The following is a 16,102-nucleotide window of genomic DNA, read 5'->3' on the forward strand; positions in this document are numbered from 1 at the left end:
GCTGCCAGCGTTGCCTCTACCACTAGTAGCCAAACCATCCCCACTCTCCCCACATCCGACCTCCAACTCTCACCCTACCTCCAGCTCCCCTCGCCACCTCCTCCTCATCTTCCTTCACCGTCACGAAGCCCCAACCATGACACCCCCTTCTTTTTCTCCTCCTTCTTCGTTCGAGGGTATTTGTGTTAGACCATTTGTATGAAAAATCATATTATTTTAATAAGTGTAACCACATATTTTAGCATATTTGTCTTTTAAAAATAGATAATAAGGCCTCGTTTGGGAACCTTCCATTTTAGTCAAAAAGTCAAAAAGTTACTAAATTAGCTAAAAAGTCAACAACCATACCAAAAAGTTAAAGATTCTCTTTTCTCTCTACTTTTTGCACATCTTTTCGTAAAAAGTCAAAAAATCATCCCAAACATGCTAGTTTTTTTTAGTTCATATTTTAGCCAAATAGCCAAAAAGTTACTAAATTAGCTTATTCCCAAACAAGGCCTAAATATGACTTTAAAGATATATCTACCTTGTTTAAGAATTTTGTTATTTTAATTGACTTTTTTTGTTATTTTATGAGATGACAAAAAGTTGTGTTTGAAATGATTTATAAATTTTTTGTAATTGAATAAATAGTTGTGAGAAAAAAAATGATTGATTGATTTATAAAATATGATATTTTGTCTTATTAATTATTTTAATATTTTTTTTTAAATCTTTACAGTCTATTTTAGCCAATATTAATCATGCCAAATACCCAGTATTCTCCAATAGTAATAAGCATTTCACCTGTCTAAACATTACTATAAAGTATCCATTTTTTTTTGTTTATCAACTGTTTCATGTTTCTACTTCAACCATTCTCTTTATTTTAGCTATTCATCAAAATACTATTAACTTTATAGAATGTCACATTGGTAACAAAGATGGAGGGAAATGATACTGATGATTAAATACATTTTGCCTAACCTTGAAGGCTAGCTACATGTAGATATTTATTTCTCTCTATTTTATATGACCAATCAATAACTATGTATCATAATTCTTTGGCGAATTGGAGTTATTTTCAAATGCATTTTCATCTAAACTGGTTATGGTGTGGAGTTTTATATCCATATGTTTTGAATTTGGGTTTATTTCTTTGAATGCGAAAATGAAAATTAGTTTTTTTTTCTTTGATGTCTTAGTTGTCAGGAAAATTAGATGTTTCCTGATTTGTGTGATTATAATTTACATCTGCTTTGCTCAATGTGAGTTTTGAGCCAGAGTTATTTTTCCATATCTTGTTGTTGTCCAACTTATTGTCATCTAATATATAATTAGATATCTCTAATTATATCTTGATGAATTTGGATCTAAATTGAACTATAGATGTACCCCAAGTGAATCTTCTATAAATAATTCTGGTTTGTAGTATGAACTTGAATTTTTTTTTTTTTAAAGTGTAGCGCCTCAAACTTAAAAGAAACCCAACTTCAAATGATGAATCATGAGTCTACTAAATATAAACTTCAAGTGACAAATTTATTAGGTTGACCAAGCAAATCCAAATTACCACTCACTCCATCAATTCAAATCCACTGAAACAGTGCAATTAAACAAGTTCAAAGATTAGTAAAGAAAACTCTGAACTATATGTTTTCTTTTCATTTGTGTTTGATTTGGGCTAAGATTGGTTGCATTTTTCTTCATGATAAATTTGTTGCTTAGCTTGACATTTGATGAAAGCAGTGCATCTTATAGTGCTTATATTCTTAGGTTGTTGACCAAATGATTGAGGAAATGGATTGTTAATTCTTTTTTAAGTCCAAATGTTTGTAACACCTTAATACGACACCTTGAATTTTTTCCCCTTGTTTACATTTATTATGGTACATTGGTATGTCTTGCCATTTTGACATTTAATGTTCAATGTATGTTCTGACTGCTTTTCCACAACATGGAGTTTGGTTTAAGATTCATTTATATCTGAAACTATAAGATCTTGTGCTTCCCTTTTGTATGTCCAGAGGACCAGCTGATAAAGACAAACCAAACGAACAAACTAATTAGGTCTCTTGTGCTTACTAAATAGAAAGGGGGATTCCAGTTCAAAGGATGTTAAGAGTGCAGCTGCAAGTGAAGCTTCTAGAAAGAGGTGTTTAGCTCCATTCTTTCTTAGACAATTTACAAATGACGTTTGTCACATCTATATGTGATGCTTAATGCTTGATGCTTTCTGTTTTCATGTTTGGCGTTTCCTGTGAACGTTCTTGAGCAACCAGCACCTATTTGTTTCATATGTGCATAACTGATATATTTGCTCCCATGTACTTTTGCTATCTTTTATATTTTTCAACCCTACCAAAAAAGTAATGGATGACCGGGCTTCAGCGAAAAGGGCTCTGTAAGCTGTATCACTTGTTCAGTTTATATTAACAGTTTTAGTTCTTGATGATTGATGAAGATCTTTTAATTAGAATGATTAAAATTTGTTTTCTTGAAATATGAGTGTCAAAATGTAGGTTTCAAGAAGAGTTTATATACTTAATGATGGGATTATTCTGCTTTTGAGTAACTTAGAATTATTCTCCAAATTGACAAGATTTTCTCTGATTTTTCATCTTATTTTTGTATTATGTTCAAGAATGTGCTTTGATCTCTATTGTTTAGAAGTGGTATTTTGGGGGTTATTATTTTGCCATCAACATCACTACTTAGTGATTTAAATTTTGTACCTTGGATAAAATGAAATTATGGAATCTATTCACGTGTAGGACACGGGTGCAGGGGATGTCTTGATGAACTCTTGGAATGGGGAATGATGATAGAGTGAAATTGCCAAATTTGCAGCAGATATCAAACCCCCCCCCCCCCCCCCCCCCCCCCCCCCTTTTTTTTTTTTTTTGATTGCTATGTGGAAACAGATAATAAAGACAAATGAAGTTAGTAGAGATCAACAAATTGGAAAGTGAAATTCAATGCACTCTAGATAATTTTTGGATGTTTAAAACCTAGATTTTTTGAGGTTTAGAACTTGTGTATAGTTTTTGAATATTTAGGACCTACTAATAGTTTTTGGATGTTTAAATAGAACCAATGGATATGTTTTAATGTTTAAAATCATGTTTTTGTGATTGATGCTTACATATACAAATGTTTGGTGAAGCTTATTAGAATGAATTTGCAGTATTTTCTTGAGATTGTATTGAGCAGGTGAAATGGAGTAAGAGCAAGATATGAGCAACATTTGGAATGTATAGACAATTATTGAATGTTTATAACTTATGAATATAATTTCTTTTTGATGCTTGAAATAATATTTTGGTGGCTGATTGATATTTTGTGAAACTTGTTTATAATGTTTGCTAGATTGTACAGAACATGTCAAATAAAACCTGCTAAATTAGAAGAAAAAAATACTGTATATTCTACAATAGGCATAATAGGTCGTTGTGTTATATATTTTACGATGAGCAATGAGAGTTGTGATTTGTTTCAGGAATTAACTGCATGCAAATATAGTTGCAGAAAAATCAAACACGACGCACAAAATCTGTTGTTAAAGGATTTTTAACGGCGTGCAAAAGTAGTTGTAGAACAATTAAACACGACACACAAGATCTGCTATTAAAAGATTTTTAATGGCGTACGGCATGTCGTTGAAGTAAATGACTTTCCATGATTGGTCATAATACGGCTTTACATTGTGCGTCGTAGAATCGTATTCATGACATGTATTTGGTATCGTAAAAACCTAAATTAGTTGTAGTCCTGGTGAATGTGAGTTGAGGTAAAATGTCTAATCATATGCCTAATGCATTAGAATTGAAAAAAGTGAGTCATATTAGACATTTTGACTAATAAGGATTATATGTCTGTGGGTTAGAGATGCTTATATTTAGCAGATATATATATATATATATTATTTTTCCTCAAGAGTAATCTACATACAAATAACTAAAAACTAATTTAGGTCTTGTCAACTGTATATTTTAATCAAAAATTTAAAAAGTTACTATAAATTATCACATCAATCTCTCTACTTTTTTTATATATCTTTTCATAAAAAAATTAAAAAATTATTAAAATATCATATTTTCAAACGATGCCTTATCTACCGAATGTGCTGATTTTTTTGCTAGTGTAAAATAACTTGATCCATATAACAACTTGACCCAAAACCATGCACACAAAAGCCAAATTCATTTCATTATTTATTTTAATTCATTATACAACCAGAACCCTTATTTTATGAGGTCCCCGACACTTCTTTTATACCATTATATTTATATCTATTTCAAACATTCCAAACCAAATCAAACCCAACCCAACAAACCTTCAACTCAACTCAACTCAACTCCTCACTCAGTTCTGGCCAGCCCTAAGCTGCTGAACAGTGTCAGCAGATATCTTAAAAGCCTTAGTAAGCACTTCATCCGGAATACTCGACCCAAACAAGTTCTTCGGCAGCGCCACCGTGCCCGCATTAACGCTTCCAAAAGCCGACACAACCACCGCCTTATTCGCCTTATCAAAGTTCGCCTGATAATGAGGCAAACCCTTCGGGAACACGAACACGTCACCCTTTTGAAGCACGTTTTTGTAGAGCTTCCCGTTGCTGTCAACAGTGCCAACAGTGAGGGACCCGTCGACGACGAAGATTATCTCGCCACCTCGGGGGTGGGTGTGGGGGACGTTGACGGAGTTGGGAGCGAACTCGAGGAGCTCGAGTGAGACTCCCATGCCGTTTAGGGCGGGGAAGTCTTTGACAGAAACTGATTTGCGGCCGAGGCCGGTGGTGGTGGCGGGGGCTCCGCCACGGAGACCGGTGTAGGTGAAGAAGACTCCGTCGAGTTTGGACTCGTCGGCGCCATCGGGGATGGAAAAGTCGGTGGTGAGTTCTGGGTCAGTGGCGGTGGTGGTGGTGGAAAGGAGGAGGAGGGTGGAGAGGAGGGTTAGGGTTAGGGTTAGGGTTAGGGTTTTGGCCATGGTTTTTGGAAGGTGGTGAGGTATTGGTTTGTTTGTTTTTGTAGTTGTGGGGGTGAGAGGAGACATGTTGGGTATTTATAGGGAAAGGTTGGGAAGTGGATGGGAATATTTGGAATGGAATGTGTAATGTTGGATGAGAAGTTTTGTGATTTTAGTGGTGCGAGCACTTTTACTCGAATGGAAATTAATAAATTTGAAATTAATGGATGATTAGTAGGAATCAATTATGATAATGCTGCCCACTTTCAACTTTCCCATCTAACACCTAAAATTTTCACATAATTGAATACACATGTAAGATGGAAAGTAAGTTTTAAATGTGATTTATGAAAATTATCTATGCATTTATATTTATTTGTCTACTCCAATGTATTTTTTATTTATTTACATGTGATAAAAATATATTACTATGATTATCAAGTAATTTTTTTTAAGTTGATGATCAATCTCCAAAATGAGCAGATTTAATTGTTAAAATGATACTCACCCAAAAAAAAATTATTAAAATGAAGTCCATGATAAACTCACGGATCCGAATTACACTGGATCAGAGGAAAGCTTGCCCTTCTTTTTTATTGACCTGAAAATAAGTGGGCTCTAATTATTGGTGGGTCTTAAAGATATCATAACATTTATATATGTTGCCAAATTTTCATTCACAGATGTGGACACGCATGAACACACAGTAGAATTAAAGTTTAGTTAAATTTTCAGAATATGGCTTTAGAAATTTTTTAAAAATTAGTTTGATGAAAAATATATTAAAACTCCTATTTTGGGACGAAGACTGTTGCCTGAAAACTGTATTACATGCGCCCCCCCCCCCCCCCCCCTTCTCTTTTTTGGATGAAAATAGTTTTAGAACATTCAAAAATAATTTTTTTGTGTTTATTTTTTTGCCAAGTATATATACTTTCCGTTTCACACATCTAAATATATAAGTAATTATGGAGCATAAAAAATTTCATAAATATTGGAACACTCCATCATTGATCTTTTTGTATTTCATAAAAATTATGGAGAGGGTCTTTGAACCTTGCAACCCCTTTTGATCATAGTTAAATTGCAACGACTACACATAGACCTAATTATGTTTATATGTGCGTGCAATTTACAATTTTTATTTAGTTTTTTTTCAAGAGCTCATCCATCATAGTTAGGTATGGTACAATTCGTTACAAGGATGGCTTCAAGGAAAAATAAAACAATTGTCACATATAAAGAAAGTACAAAACCGGTTTGTGCAAACATAAAAATCAATAACCAACAAGAATACATAATATATATAAACAAATAAAATTTTACAAAAGTTATTATTATTCATATATATATATATATATTATTTGTCCAATTTTGTGACCAATTTTTACGTTGTAATATTTATTCAATACATAATCTTTCAATACATCCTTGTTCCTGTCATAACCAAACAATTATTATTAATTTTTTTTAGAGAAAAGAAAATGTGTTGCAACTGTGTCCGTGAACAATCTTTAGTAGGGGAAATTACTTGACAGTTGGGGATAGAAAAAAAATTATAAAAACATGAAGGGTGTAAGTAAATCTATAGCGACTTGCACCCCGATATGTTTATGTATTTTCTTTGTCTTTATCCAACTATTAAGTAATTCTCTCGCTTTTTAAAAACAATAGTGTGGCATCCTCAAATTTTCGTTCCCACACATATTGCACCATGGCGCAATGTAGAACCCACTATTTCAAGTGGGAAAGCATAAGGTTTGAACTGTTGTGAGATGTTTTGTATTTACTATAAACTTAAGAGTATCGTAAAAGAAGTCCGAGACCCAAAGATTAGGTGGTTTACATTTTAATTTTCAAATCGGGTTTCAGAATCGAGAGTTTTGTTGGAGAAATTGAGAATTTTTATGTATCTTTATTAAGCCCTCGTTTGGCATGAGGATTTTTAGGATTAAAATGGTAAAATAGTCACAAAAAGATAAAATACGCTAAAAACTCAATCAGACAAAATGTGACATCCAAATCATAATCATTTTATTTTTTCTCTTACAAAAGTCAAAAAGACCAAAAAGCTCATACCAAATGAGACTTTTTAATTCCAGATTAAAATATCCAAAAAATCAAAAAGTCAAAAGCCAACCCACATTTCAAACATAAGTATTGAATTTGTTATCTCTTCGCCGTGGAAATAAGCACATTTTGCAGACTATATATATATGTATATATATATCTTAAATTTTAAATTATACAAATAGTAACTGTAGTTTATAGGATGTGTCAATTTAGTTCATATTGTTTCAATTTGCTTGATTTTGCTCCTTAATTTAACAGATTGTGTCATTTTAGTCCAATAAATAACGGTTGTTAAATTTGGTGAACAGAAAGTCAAATTATATATTAATTTGATCCTTATAGTTTACATAATGTATCAATTAATCTAGTCAACAGATACCAAATTATTGGTGCTATTCCTAAACCAAATTACACATTTGCTCCTGCCTCTAACCCTTTTGCTTCCCAATCACTTACACCCATGCCTCCTAATTATCCAAACCGGTCAACATCAAGAACAGATTATGTCCTTAAAACTCAATCACCTAAACTTTTTTACAAAGAACCAATCTACAAAAACAGTCATAATGCCATTGACTTAGTCAAAACCTATTTCCCTCCTAATTTACATTTCATTCCATCTCATTCAGAAACTCAATCACCTTTTACAAAGGTATCTTCTTCCATCATAAGTCCATAGTCAGTAAGCCCATTTATGACAAGGTGAATACCAGTAAAATCATTTACCATTCTTTGTATATACGCATCATTGTATCCTTGATGAATGGGGTCTCCCTTTCTTGTTGCGAGATCTTCCTAATCATACGATACAATATAGTTATTTCAATTATATTGATGCATGGTTCAAAGTCCTCTTGCATCAAAATGAAACATATATAATCACACTTGGTTTTTCTCCTTTGATCATCAATTTAAGTCAGAATTTCCTTCTTAGTTTCTGAGATGGTGATTTCAACATGGTGTCATCCCAGATATCATCTCCTCAAACCTCATGGATCAAGTCACTCATTTCTCCACAATCTACAAATTGAGTCAACATAAGAGTCAATTTCCAATATTGCTCTATTTCATGTCCAAATATAAAGTTCCTTGGATATTTAAATGGCAATATCATATTGAAGATAACATAGCCATTAGATAACATTTTGTCAAATAGTGGGATGCATTTAAAGCCCATCACATTGTTGATCAAGTCCAAAAAGAATTTTCAGTCAATATTTATGCTCCTACTCTAGCAATGGTCAAGTCTTCTCAGCAGAACTCAATTGCTTCAGTCACTCAAGAAAGCCCACTCCCTCTTACAACAGCCAGACTTAGAAGCCCAACAGGGATCAAATTGATATATTGTGTAGACTTTTTGTCCACCAAATTTAACATCCTTATTTATTGGACTAAAATGACACAATCTGTTAAATTAATTGGCAAAATCGAACAAATTGACACATCATGTAAACTATAGAGATCATTTGCATAATTTACTTTTTTTTCTAATGAAAAATCTTTAAGGCTGCTTCAAAAGGTAAGTTGGGTATATATAGATAAGTTGAAGGTTTTTGGTGGGAGTAATATTAAGTTTCATGAAAAAATATTACGAAAAGTTTAATGAAAATTTTTTACTTTTGAATTATACATATAATAAAACACCACAAACTAATTAAAGAATAGAGAATTTCCATAAAAATTTTCATAATATTTCTTTCACAAATCCCAACATTTGTCTTTTGGTGCCCCCAACTACTCTCCTTTGGATTCAAGATGGTTGAGGATAGACAATTAAGTTGAATGTTCTTGATGCCCCAAGTACTCTCTTTTGGATTTAGGATGGTTGAGGATAAAAGTTGAACGTTCTTGATGCCCCAAGTACTCTCTTTTGGATTTAGGATGGTTGAGGATAAAATATAACTAATAAAGTTGATTCTCTCTAACAACTTAAATTTTTAAATGAATTGATAAATAATAATTCAATTCAATATAATATAAAAATAAGTAATAAATTCAAAATTCGAATATCATGGGAAGGGATAAATAATAAAATTGTCTCTCCAATGTACTTTTAATGAGCTGTGTAAACATGTCAAGAAAGACAAAGAAATACTACTGGTCATGTAGTGTTGAGGGTTGGTGGAAGAAACTCTCGAACATGCTATATCTGAGTCATGTAATTGTGAAGAGTAATGCTAGGCATTCTAAATGTTTTATTAAATATTTTATCAAATATTTCACATGCATATATGAGACATATGGTAGCACATTTAATAAAACATTTGGGATTCTTAACATTTTTCAATTGTAAAATTGGAAAAAGACACGTGGAATCTTGTTATTGATCAATGGTGTATGTAAGAGAGTCCAACAATCACATATGGAAGTAATTATAGAAATATTGTATGAGTTAATGGAACATTAGTAGGGATCCATTATGTATGATTAGCTGAGTGCAGTTCTCTTTCAGCCCAATTTCATAAAAATATTTAATTTTAACTCAATTTTATTATCCTAATTTATAAAAATTATATCTTATTATTATATATGTTTAGCAGATTAACTATAAAGTAATAGATAAAAAATACACTGTCTTCAATTATAAAGAAAGAAAATTGTATTATTCTTAAAATCATATTTTAGATACCCTTTTATTCAACGGGCAAGGAGTTACATAAGAGATTTAAACAAATTAATGACACTCATTAGTGAAAATGATATTAAAATATATTATTAATTCTTTATTAAAGAGATTATTTGTATCAATTTCATGCCATACAGGTTTGACAGTAACTTGATGAGTTTTAATATTAATGTTATGACATCATATCATATTCATATTTATATCAAAAAATGGTTAATCCTAATCCACTAACTATGTATACGGGTCAATTTTGTTATCGTATTATATTAAAAAATTTCACCCTTAAATGATACATAAATTAAAAAAGTTTATTTTTAAAATTATTTTTACCGTTTATTTTTTAAAATCAAATATGATAAAATTACGTGATTAAGATTGAGGCAGTGCAAAATACCGCCTAATTCGCTAAAATTACACCGATCCGCATCAATTCGCACCATTCTAACCGCTTATGCGGTTTAAACTTTAAAATTTATAATCCACCAACCGAATCGCTCCGCTTCTAATGAAATATCAATGTAAAAATGAGTGTGAGAGAGAATTAAAATATGAAATTTATTACAAATTAGTTGTTTTATATATTAAACATATTATTTAAAATTACTTTGTGTTATATATCTAAAAAATATTATACAAATTAGTGTTATATATTATGCAAATGTATGATAATTAGTTAGAATATTCTTCAATCTGTCAATCCACCAAAAACCACCCAAATTGCAATTTATCAATCCGCTAATATGTTAATCCACCATTCGATTTGTAATTTTACTTTCAAACCGTCCGAACTGTATTGTGTACCCCTAATTAAGATTATAAAATATGATGAGCCCATACAAGTCCAGCCCTAACAAAATTACGTGTGCTTTTTGTAATTGTTTTTTGGGCTTGAAATCTGGGCCAGAAATAATAGTAATTGTCAAGTAAAAGAAAATGGTCTCTTGGGTCTTTTAACCCACATTGAAAATTCATATAGGAGAAAGCAAAAGGGTCAGGATCAGCTTAAAATTTTAAAATTATGTATAATTTAAAATTTGATCAGGATTTGAGTTAAAATTTGTCAGTTCGAATTAAATTCAAAAAATTTTACTAGAAGTTTTCACTACCCGAATTCTATTGTTAATGCATAAATTCTATAATAAAGATGAACTACTATAAATTAGTAATATTTTATCAACATTTGAATTAAATCATATTATTGAATTTTAATTATTTAATGTAATATAATATTATTTATTTATAATTAATCTCTTATTGATTAAAAAAAAAATTTAATCAGTGAACATAACCAATCGAATAATTTCTATAGAGGGTTGGGGGGCAATCACTTTCTTTCATTGCTTTGATAATTGAGAAAGTCCTTCACTAATGTAGTTTTATTGCTATCATATCTCCATGATTTGATCCTACACATTGATTGAAAATATTTTCATGCATATGGTAATTTTCTCTTCCTAATATTAATTAATAAAAGCTTAAACCCTAAATTCTAAACATTAACTAAAGCTTGACAACATAAAAAAAGAAAAAAGAAGAGTAGATTACATTGATTTCCTCTAAACTTTGGAGAAAAAAATACAATTAATGATATTTGTTATCTTTTTTATATTAAATTTTTTTTTTTTTGTTCATTTATATGTTTTTACTCTATCTATATTAATTTTAATTCCTTTAACTATACTAAAACAAATTTGATATAATTATGTCAAAATTACATGAAGGTTTTCCAAGATTTTACAATTGGAAGACCTTTTATCAGCATTTACTATTGGACATTTTTGAACTAGGCTTCGGACAAAGAGGGGTTATATATATAAGATGTTTATTTATTTATTTATTGTGGTCGCATTTGAATAAAAGATTGACTTTTCCAAAGTTTTTTTTTTTTTTGTAATTTATCTATTTAAGTAAAATATGCAAGTAATCATATTACCTAAAGTAGAAACAGTTTTGATCGAATACTTGAATTACGAGTCTTGTTCGAAAAATCCTTCATCGTCAATTGAAAAGTTACCAGAGTTCTCAATATATTATCCACACTCAAAATCACTAGATTTTACAATGGTGACCTAAAACAAAGAATATATTATCCACACTCCAAATCCCTAGATTCCAAAATGGTGACTTACGCAAAGATTTTTCGAGTAAACTCCCATAACAACAATATGTATATTATTTTCTCTAGACTAGATATATAGAGATTCTTTGCTGATAGAAGTAAAATTGTATACTCTTACAACAACTCAAACACTTCATTAGATAATTTCTTAATTATCTTATTTATTAAATAATGTGAATTATCTACAACCCATGTGAATTGAATCCGGATCCTCGGTCGCCATCCCCTGTAGCCTTCCCCTGTCGCCCCCCAAAACGACGTCGTTTTGGGGGCGAATTTTCAAAAAAAAAAAACGCAGAGAAGAGGGAGGAAGGAGAGGAAGAGGAAGAGGGAGAGGGAGGAAGGAGAGGGAGAGGGAGGGGGAGGGGGCCTTAAATACAGGGGAGGAGGAGGAGGAGGAGGAGGAGGAGGCGACGGCGCGGTCGCAGGGTCGGAGGCGGAGGCGATGGCGCGGTCGCAGGTGCTACGACGAGGTGGGACGGCGGCTGCGATGGCTGCGACGGCGGCGAGGGAGGAGGACGGCGAACTCACAGCCTCCTCCTCCTCCTCCTCCCCTGTATTTAAGGCCCCCTCCCCCTCCCTCTCCCTCTCCCTCTTCCTCTTCCTCTCCTTCCTCCCTCTTCTCTGCGTTTTTTTTTTTTTGAAAATTCGCCCCCAAAATGACGTCGTTTTGGGGGCGACAGGGGAAGGCTACAGGGAATGGCGACCGAGGATCCGGATTCATGTGAATTATCTCCGACCCAATTTCCAACATCTATAATGACATAACAATTTACACGTTATTTTTTAATTTGCCATGAACTTCAATATGTACTGTGCAACTCATTTGTCATGTTATTTTTAATAAATTATGAATTTTAAAATAAAATATCAAAATATTCATCATTTGATAAGATTTGTTATTCAATTTAATTGTGCCTTAGCATTTATTTATTTATTTTTAGAGAAGAAACCAGGTTGCACTACATTCAAATTAAAAATCTTACTATCTAAATTGTAACAATTAAAATAATGGGACCCAAACGATGGTAAACCGCATACATATAAATAAATAAATAATAAATAAACAATTTGAGTGAAAGTGGTAAGAGAGGGAGCTGGAAGAAAAGAACAGAAAATAAAAACTTATCTCCACTGAAACTACAGTCCCCTTTCTTTAAATTATATTTTTAAAAATGACAACAGTTTGATAACATTATTTTATTTTTAGATTAAAAATAAAAAAGTAAATATATATTGAGAATTACAGTAATTTTTATTGAGATTTGAAAAAAAAAATTACCTCCAATTTCATAAGCTTAATACAATGGACTCCTTCAAATTTTCTGTTTGACCATCTTAATATCTTATATTTATTTATTGATTTATTTTTTTTATAAATGGGATTTCATTACTTTGGTAACCTCTTGGTCATAAATGGAGGTTAAATAGAATTCATGAACTTGATTAATGGTCATTATTTTGGTATAATCATTTTCTCTTATTTAATGGTCATTATTTTTGGTGTAACTGTAAGGTCCAAATAGCTTATAAATAGTCTACTCTTTTCTATCTATATAGATCAACTATTTTTTATACAAGAGAGATCATTAGCAAAGAAAAGTGTTTTATTGGTGGAGCTTTGGGTTCACCATCTTGTGCAGAGTTGGCCTGAACCATACGACAAGTGGTCGGATTATTGTATCCTGGAGGGGACAAGTCATAGTGTTGTGACTGCTGCATCGGTATTTGGATTCTTCCTACCGCAGTGGGTTTGATCTCCTTAAAGAAAACGAGATATTCGTGCCTCAGCCTGATCTATTTGTATCTCATTTTCTTTGCATCATTTATCAATAAAATATAATTTTTTCTGATATTTTCACCAACACTTTCAAATCACATGACACTTTATTTTTTAATAAGTAATTTGTTAGTTATATAAATAAAAAATAATATTATTTTTTTATATTAAAATATATTAATTTTATCACAATAATATGTGCATTAGTTTCAATAAAAAGAATATTAATATAATTATATCAAATTAGTATGATTACTTAAATTTTTTACAAAAAAAAAAAAAAAATTAAGAATGTTTGATTCAACTTATCCGCATAGGAAATTTTAATATATACCCCTTTAAAAATGGTGTACCATATGCATTAATTATGTCATTTTTTTTAGTTATGACAAATTTTCTTCTTTAATTATAATATTATTTTAGTTATAATCAATAAATTGTTTAGTTATATCTCATATTGTGTTTATTTATGATTTTTAGGGAGACTTATTTATAAGTCCTTTTCCATTCATGGTAGGCTAAGTCCTGTATAATTTCTTATAGAGTCTCAAGTCCTATTTAGATATGAATGTATTCCACAAGATCCTACATAAACGTAACGTAACGTAACATGTCACGTTACGTGTCACGTTTCGTTTCGCAAACTTAATGAGTTTTTATTTTTTTAAATTGAATGTGAAAATGTTATTGGTTTATGTTGGTGTCACGTTACGTTTCATATGAATATGATCTATATTGAATGTTACCATAGATCATAGGTGTCACGTTACGTTTATGTAGGTGTCACGTTACGTTATGCTTATATAGATATGATCTATGGCAATATTCAATTTCCTATATAGGAAATTGAATATTGCCATAGATCATAGGTGTCACGTTACGTTTATGTAGTTGTCACGTTACGTTACGTTTATATCGATATGATCTATGATAACATTCAATTTCCTATATATGGTTTTATTATTATTTATGATATTAACAACTAATATTGAGAGTAAATGTATCAACAAACTTTTCACATGACTTGTGGAAACATAAATTTTTTAGTAAGATCATATGTAGCATAAGTCTCCCTAATAAGACTTATAAATAATTTTTCTAAATTTATATTTTAATTATGACTAAAAAAATTAAAATTATATTATTTTCTTTTAGTCATAAAATTAAAATTCATATTGTGCACACCTCATAATATTCTCAATCCATATTTTATTTTACTACCAGAGATACCCTATTCATCCTGTCAATTTCATTAGATTAGGATTAGGTTGTTTTGCACACATAGCCCTCGTTTGGCAATTAGATTTTTTTGACTTTTTGGTAATACAAAAAGGTAAATTAAGTTAAAAAAATTAATAAGGTAAAGTTTTATTTTTATTTTTTATTTTTTACAAAAATTTAAAAAAATTAAAAAAAATCAACTAAAATAAACGTTTTAACCTAAAACAGTGAAACAATTAAAAAGTTCAAAGTTAACCCAACTTTCCAAACGAAGCATCAAACTCTGATATGGTCGTAAGTTAAAGTGGGGGGTCAAAACCTAAGAAGTACCTTCCTGTACATGCATAGGTCATAGGTAGCATCAGGACTTGTAAAAAAAAAATTGTTAGAAAAATTATAAATAAGCGAGACAAATTTAAAATAATTGTATTATAGGTAAAATATAGTTTTTTTTTTTTTTTTTTTAAGTAGACTTGTATTATTACAAAAATGAGATTATCTCCAAAATTATTTGACAATGTTAGAGAAAGTCTGGATTGTTTGGTGCAATTTAGCATAAATTAAAATTTTGATAATTAGAAAGTAAAATTCAAAAGTATGTATATATTTTTTGGATAATATTTTTTTAATTTATTTAAGTTAATTTTTCCTAATAATAAGTTATAAATAAATTTTATGTAAATCAATTTTATGTAAACTCTCATAATAAAAAAATATATATATTAATAACTTAAATAGATTACATCAAACAACCCCTCTATATGATGCTTAACTTGATTTTTGTTGACTTTCTAAGACAATACATATAACAAGTACTCCAGACTTGTTTCGTATAGTTAATTGTAAGTAAAAAAAAAAAAAAATTAATAATTAAAATGTAGAAGTTAAAAGTATTTATTTTTCAAATAATTTATTTATTTAAATTATTTATGTTTAATAAATTATACATAAAAGTTAAGAAAAATTAGTGAAATATTTCTCTCTAACTTTGTATAGTATAAGAGGTTCAAGATTTTTTTTTTTTTAATTGGCTAAGGTCCCTCAACATTTTAATAAAGAAAATAAGACTCAAATTTATTTTGCTCAACTCAAAGAAATTTTTGGCCTACTCAGAGAAATTTTGAAATTTTTCTGTGAAATCATGGAAATTTTGATGTGAAAATTGAAATTTCACAAAGTCTAATTTTTTCTATAAAAATATTGAAGGACCTTCACTATTATAAAAATATTATATATCTTTTATCTTATAAAATCTTAATATTATGTACCTTAAAAAAATTCTCCTAAAAATTACACTAAACATGTACTATAAAATTAAAATATATATAAATTATAA

At 30.3% G+C, this 16,102-nt stretch overlaps 1 protein-coding gene across 1 annotated transcript; it reads right to left on the reverse strand.

The window, feature by feature from the left end:
• Positions 1–4,344: 4,344 nt before the first annotated feature.
• LOC114292010 (germin-like protein 9-3) lies at positions 4,345–4,968 on the reverse strand. The gene has a single exon (XM_028235918.2). The coding sequence runs from the start codon at positions 4,966–4,968 to the stop codon at positions 4,345–4,347; it is 624 nt and encodes a 207-aa protein (XP_028091719.2).
• Positions 4,969–16,102: the final 11,134 nt, after the last annotated feature.

The sequence above is a fragment of the Camellia sinensis genome, chromosome 10, assembly GCF_055761805.1.
Source record: "Camellia sinensis isolate YWXY chromosome 10, ASM5576180v1, whole genome shotgun sequence".
NCBI lineage: Eukaryota > Viridiplantae > Streptophyta > Magnoliopsida > Ericales > Theaceae > Camellia > Camellia sinensis.